Source organism: Furipterus horrens, unplaced genomic scaffold, assembly GCF_987537825.1.
Source record: "Furipterus horrens unplaced genomic scaffold, mFurHor1.1.pri manual_scaffold_8, whole genome shotgun sequence".
Classification (NCBI taxonomy): Eukaryota; Metazoa; Chordata; class Mammalia; order Chiroptera; family Furipteridae; genus Furipterus; species Furipterus horrens.
The window spans coordinates 100053766-100060244 of record NW_028327178.1 but is presented as its reverse complement, the minus strand read 5'-3'; the positions used below and the strand labels follow the sequence as shown (position 1 = coordinate 100060244).

At 53.0% G+C, this 6479-nt stretch overlaps 1 protein-coding gene across 1 annotated transcript; it reads left to right on the top strand.

Annotated features, from left to right (window-relative positions):
* The first annotated feature begins 488 nt into the window (after nucleotides 1-488).
* LOC150003618 (WAP four-disulfide core domain protein 5-like) lies at nucleotides 489-6368 on the top strand. The gene is made up of 4 exons (XM_090285292.1): nucleotides 489-683; nucleotides 5165-5305; nucleotides 5397-5537; nucleotides 5930-6368. The coding sequence occupies exons 1-4, from the start codon at nucleotides 599-601 to the stop codon at nucleotides 5932-5934; spliced, it is 372 nt and encodes a 123-aa protein (XP_090141418.1). The 5' UTR covers nucleotides 489-598; the 3' UTR covers nucleotides 5935-6368.
* The last annotated feature ends 111 nt before the right edge of the window (nucleotides 6369-6479 follow it).

The following is a 6479-nucleotide window of genomic DNA, read 5'->3' as shown; positions in this document are numbered from 1 at the left end:
TGTCACTGGAGGTGAACTCATCAAAGGCAGGGAGTGCTCTCTCTCTACCTTCCATGGAAGCCCAAGAGGGAAGGTAGGGCCAGCCTCACTCACAGTGCCAGCCTGGGCCAGCCTTCTCCAGCAGGGAGCTCGGACTCTGACCCTAATGCTTCCTAGGCTCCCAGAACTCTGCACATCCTTGCCATTCAAAGATGACTTCTACCCCCTGCCTAGGCCACTGCTGGGACTTCAAGACCTTAGGGAGCCAGGAAAGGGAGTGTTTGACCCAACACCCTTCACCCATTATATGGACGAGAAAAACCGAGGCCCAGGAGGGATAAGACGTGCACAAGATTACAGACCAGTTCAGCAGTACAGGCAGGACTGGACCTAGCCCCTAACTTTTAGGTCCTGCCCCCACCTATCATCAATTCTTGCCCAAGCGCCCTTGCGTTGCGGCTCTTCGGCAGGGGGAGGGGCCAGGATGAGACAGATACCTACCACTCCATCCACCCCCTCTCCTTCCTTCCTTTACTCAGCCGCTCTAGCTTCCTTGGGGCCACAGGTGTGAATTTGAGGGCCTCTGGGCCCTGACTTTATTAGGTACCACAGCAAAAACATGAGGCCCCAGAGCCTCCTCCTCCTGGTGGTCCTCCTGGCTTTGGGGAGCCAGCTGCCTGCTGTCTCGGGCAGGAGAAACAGAGGTGAGTGCGGGTAGGTTCCTCTGTTCCAGGTACCGGGTGGTTTCTACCATGTGTCTGGGAGAGGCAGGTAACTCAGTGTGTGTGTGTGTGTGTGTGTATGTGTGTGTGTGTGTGTGTGTGTGTGTGTGTGTGTGTGTGTGTCTGCTTCTTAGTGCTTGCTTGGGCTTCTTTGTGCCCGTCAGCCTTCCCACGTCTACGTCTGCAAACGTCTTCTGGCCAGTTTCTCAGGGCTCGTCTGCGCCTATCTACACAGCTGAGTGTGGGATTCTGGGTGTACGCATGCCCATCTCTGTGGTACACGTGTATCTCTGTGCCTCTGCACAGTAGGGGGACAAGCCTGTCTGTACCCCCTCTGCTCTGGTTGTCTCCACGGAGGTGTATGGATTTGTCATCCTCTGTGGTCAACAAGGCCGTGCCTAGTTTGGTCCTGGCCTATCTTGTTTCTGTCTGTCTCAGGTCTTCACCGTCCTCCAGCCCCATCTGTGGAAGGGACTCCAGAATTTAGGGGTGTGGTTTCTGGGACCCGGGATCTGTTGGGAGGAAGTTATAGCCCTTCTTCTCTTCTCCCCGCCTCCCCCCAAAAGGCTGGGGCTGACGTGTCATCAGGTAAGGGAGGCCTGGGCTGCCAGAGTAGTTAGACAGGTACCTTCCCACCTGGGCGAGGCCTCCACTTCCAAGCCCTTCCGGGGCTGGAACCCTCTGACCTACATACCCCTGTGTAGCCCCAGCCCTGTCTGGGGAAGGGGACAGTAATGGGGACAGGTTCCCGCCTCCGCAGGGCCCTGGGGAGCCGTTCTCAGCATCCTCTGTGTCCCCTCTGGCCTAACCTGTGCCTTCCTCAGAGGCAGGGCTCTTTCCCTGGGGAAGAGGTGGTTTGGGAGGGAGAGCAATCAGGACCCCCAGGCCATGGAGGGAAGGGTGCCGGCAAGTTCCAAGGCCAGACCCCATGCTGGCTGTGACTCATGCCAGCGCCCCATTCCTCCTCACTGTGAGGCTGTGAGGTCACGACTATTTTTATCCCCATTTTGCAGATGAGGAAACCGAGGCTCAGTGGGAAATCACTTGCCCAAGGGCAAAGACCGACTCTGAGTCAATGTCAAAGGCAGCAGCTGAGGGCAGGTCTTTGGAATCAGGAAGACCTGCCTCCCAAACTTACTCCTTGTACCAGGAGGCCTTACGCCTCCCTCTCAGGGGTAAATGTGTCTTGAGGAGTAATACATGCTGGTCTCCCCCAACTCAGCGCGTCTCTGTCCTTCCTGAGCTCCCCATGAGATTGCTGCCTGGGCTGCAGAAGTTCCGACAGGGGAGGAAAGCAGCGGAGCTGAGGGGAGGGACGTGCCGTTTATTTTCTGTGAATCACCGTCACCTCTGTTTATACGGACCCCCCCCCCCCCCCACACCACATACACACACTCAAATACGTCTGGGGCTCTCTGACATTAAGAGGCTAGCACAGCCCCTGTAGAAAGTGTCTAACAAGTGTCTTTAATGGTTAGATTGTGCTGTGAGGAGACCTGCGTCCGTGTAGCTCTGGGAACCTGGTCACGTACGTAACTAATTGTACACGTTCATGTCTCTCCTCACATGCATATGTATGCTATATGTCTACATACACATGGCTGTGTATGTCTGAGTGTACTTGTGGTTTCTGTGTGTGTATGGGGTGGGCAAAAGCAGGTTTACAGTTGTGAGGACTATATGTGAAAGTCTATTCTTGTGATTATTATTGTATTGTTTTCCATAGGAGCAACTGTAAATCTACTTTTGTCCACTTTATATACTGCTGTCTACTTTATGTGTCTAGGCATGTACATATGGCAGTAAGCCTGTATACTTGTTCACATGTACATATATGACTATGTTTATACTTATATATATATATATAACTATATATGAGATACATACGCATGTATATGAATGGGTCAAACCATATGAAATTGTTATTTTTGTAGCTCAGAAAGGTTGAATGTCAGCATTTCATATGGTTAAGCCCATAGTTAACTGTGTATATACACTGACATGTTTGTGCACATGTGTGTACCTCTCTCTGTATGCATACATATGTATAGTGAACTGTGACCGACATGGTGGGACTCTCCTTTGAGTCGGCGTATCCAGAAGACACACACGTACTGTGTGGCTGTCAGCATGTGTCCGTGACCGTGTCTCTGTGTGCACGTCTGCGGGCGGGGATCTGGGTTGGCAGGGGAAGTTAGGAAAGGCAGAGGAAGCCCTGAGTGTCACCCCCCAGACCCTCTCACACTGTCCCTGCACTGTCCCTCCATGTTCTTATTCCCACCTCCACACTGTTGCTGCCACAATTCTGCCACTTGCAATGCCAGTTCTCATCCTCCCTTCCTGTCTGTCTGTCTTTCCTCAAGGCTCACGTCCTGGCCCTCCCCCTAGAAGCTCGCGGTGGCTCTGTGACCTGACCCACTCCACTCCACCCCAGCCCCTAGGGAGCTCCTGCTTTGAGTTCGGGCAGCTCTGTCTGGCCCCACTCCTTGAGGCCTGAGCCCCTTGGGCCAGGGCTGGACCTCAGAGGGTCTCCCAAGGCCCCTCCGGGCCCCTGCCTGGGAAGGAGAGGCTCATCAGGGTGGGGGGCTCCCTCACAGGCTTGGCTGCTCTTTCTCCAGCAGGGGGCAGCAACTCAGTTTCAGCCAATCCAATTACATAGCTGAAGATGACTTGGAACACTTGCGCTGTGAGCAAAGTGCCTACTATGCGTCCAGCCAGCACCCAGTCAGGGGCTGGAGGGGGAAGGTGGACACCAGGTAAAGTCACAGCACTGGGTCCAGCTGCCTCTGGTGGCTCTTGACCCATTTATCAGATGCTAGGCTGAAAGTGAAGGCTGGGAGCCAGTTCCTGTCCCCAGGGCTCAATGGTGACTAGAGCAGAGGGGTGGGCAGGTCCCAGGGGGCATTGCCCGGGGAGATGAGGACTCCAAATCCATGTGGGTCTGGGTAATCACTGCTCCTTTCAGGCCTTGATTCTTCCCTCTAAATGAAAGAAGACACTGACTCGAGCCTTTGGCATGAAATCTGGAAATGGCCCAAAATCCTAACAAGAAGAATGGCTACATAAGCTCTGGGACAGAACATTCTAGAACCATTCAGAGAACCACCTGCAAGACTAAGTTAATACAAATCCTGAAACAATGCCATTTGCAGCAGGGACGAGCACAGAGCAGACGTGGCCAGCAGTGGCTGTGTGACAATGTTCCAGGCTGCCAACCTCTGACATGCCTGCGATGCAGGATCCCCCTTTGAAACCCTTTCTTTCAGACAGTCGCCGAGCCCCTAGGGTTGGCGGTCAAGGGCTGGGCTTCAGCCTAAGGGTGATCAAAGTGGACAGTTATTGTCATAACTGCTAGCCAAGTGACAGAGGCGGAGTCTCCAACTCTGAAGGAAAGATTCTTTGGGGGTGTGTGGGGTGCTGTGGGGCTGACCTAGTTCAACCGGGGTCAGACAAGCAGGATTTTCTGAGGATGTGGCGTTTCAGCTGAGGCCTGATAAGAGGGGTGTAGGAGAGAGCCCCAGGCAGAGGGCACAGCCAAAGCAAAGGGAAGTGGCTTGGAGTAGATCAGGTGCCACAAAAAGGGAAGAGGATGAGGCCAGAGAGACAGGTAGGGGCCAGACCAGGTGTGGCCTTGTTGGTGCAGGTGGAGATGTTGAACTTCATTTTTTTCCTCTCCTTTCTGTCACCTGAGTCTTAAACCTGCCCAGAAGGAGGGGGTGCAGCTTCCCATTTCACAGACAGAAAACTGAGACTTGGGGTGAAAAACAAAACAGGATTTGCCAGCCATTTGCGACGTGGATGGGCCTTGAGGGCATCAGGCTCAGTGAAGTAAATCGGACAGAGAAAGACAAATACTGTGTGAGCTCACTTCTATGTGGAATCTAAAAATCAGAGCAAAACAAACCAAACCTCAGAACACCAAGCTCATAGATACAGAGAACAGACTGGTGGCTGCCAGCAGTAGGGGGGCGGGTGGAGGGTGGGCGAAATGGGCAAAGTTATTTTATAACTGGAAGTTATAAATATAAATAACTCATGAGGCTGTGATGTATAGCATGATGGCCATATTGAATAATACTGTATTGCATATTTGAAAGTTGCTAAGGAAGCAAATCTTGAATGTATGTTTTCATCACAAGAAAGAAAAATGTTGAACAACGTATGGTGGCGGATGTTAACTAGATTACTGGGGTGACCATTTTGCAATATATAACAAATACTGAATCATTATATTGCACATCTGAAATTGACATAATGCTATATGTGGATTATAGCTCCATAAAAGAACTAAATTAAAAAGTAAATAAAGAAAAGCAAGTTCATCCAAAAATACAAATAATAACTTGCCAAAGGACAGGCAGGAACCGAGAGGAGACTTCCGAGCTGGTGATTCCCACAGGCCAGCCGTTACTACGAACTCTGATCTGCCTCCATCTGCAATATTTGGTGGGGTTCTTTTACAGAGAAACTTGGGGGATGCCCACCGGACGACGGGCCTTGCCTCCTCTCGGTGCCAGACCAGTGCCTGGAGGACCGCCAGTGTCCCTCCATGATGAAGTGCTGCTCCAAAAGTTGCTTCCGCCAGTGTGTCCGTATAGTCTCAGGTAAGTGGCCCTCTTCACCTTGCTGACCGCCTGAGCCCCAGGCCCCAGGGCTGAGGATCAGGCAGGGCTCACCCCGGCCCCTGTGTTGCAGTAAAGCAGGGCAGCTGCCCCGAGGACCAGCTGCGGTGCCTCAGCCCCATGCAGCACCTGTGCTACCAAGACTCAGATTGCCGGGGCGACAGCCGGTGCTGCCTGAGCGCCTGCGGCCGGGACTGCCGGAACCCTGTCAGAGGTACGGCTCTGTGTGCTGGGGCGATTTGTTCCCTCTCTGAGCCCCGGCTCAAAGATACCATCTAAGTTTGACAACCTTAATGGGACATCTCCCCAGAAGCCTATGCCCCCCCTGGGGCCATGACCAGGGAAGTGGATGGGGTGTGAGGGGTCCCGTTAGGATGATGGAGGAACTGGGGATCCTTGATTCTCTTAGTGACCTTGCTGTGTGTGTCCCCTGGACTGCAATCTAAACTGCTCTGAGCTTCTGTCTGCCCTTGTGAAAGACGGTGGGGGGGTGTCCTGCCTTAGTGGTCACCAGGGCTGGGCTCATGGGCTTTGGATGGGGGATCAAGCCCACAACTCAGAGCCCTAGTACAGGAAGCAGTTAACACTTTCCTTCTCTCTCCTCAGGCTAATTCTGGTTCAGAATGCGATCCGCCACTAAGAACCTCAGGATGGGGTTCCCAGCAGGAAGAGATGATGACGGGGGCCAGGGACGTGCCGCCCAGACAGTGGCAGCTCCGACCTTCTGATAAACACTGATCAGTTGTGACTTTTCCAGCTCCCCAGTCACGCCTGCTTTTTCCTCTTGGGAATCAGGGTCCATGGCCAGACCTCAAAGGACTCCTCTCTGCACCAGTGCCACTCTGAGCCCCTCATCCGTCCTAACACGCACCTTCCCGTCTCTTTGTACCTGTTTCTTCCACCCAACGTGCCCGGTTCAGGTAGGCCTCTCTTTGTGGGGGCCCAACCCCCACCTCAGGCAGCCCGATCCCCTGACTGTACGTTTCACAGTTTCCTGAACAGATCCCTTTCAGAATTTTCTCCATGCCTGCGAAACCGCATCGCGCTGCTTTACTCGCTCGCTGTCTCTGCTCCTGCTCATCTAACGCTTCTCCTTAAGTGGACTCGCTTTTGTATATAAATAAATTCAGAAGAAAATCTTGATGTCACTACTATT

Excerpts from the sequence above, each read along its gene's own strand:
- LOC150003618 (XM_090285292.1), top strand. The coding sequence starts at position 599 with ATGAGGCCCCAGAGCCTCCTCCTCCTGGTGGTCCTCCTGGCTTTGGGG. Across the intron at positions 684-5,164 it reads CTCGGGCAGGAGAAACAGAG|AGAAACTTGGGGGATGCCCA; the intron begins GTGAGTGCGGGT and ends GTTCTTTTACAG. Across the intron at positions 5,306-5,396 it reads GTGTGTCCGTATAGTCTCAG|TAAAGCAGGGCAGCTGCCCC; the intron begins GTAAGTGGCCCT and ends CCTGTGTTGCAG.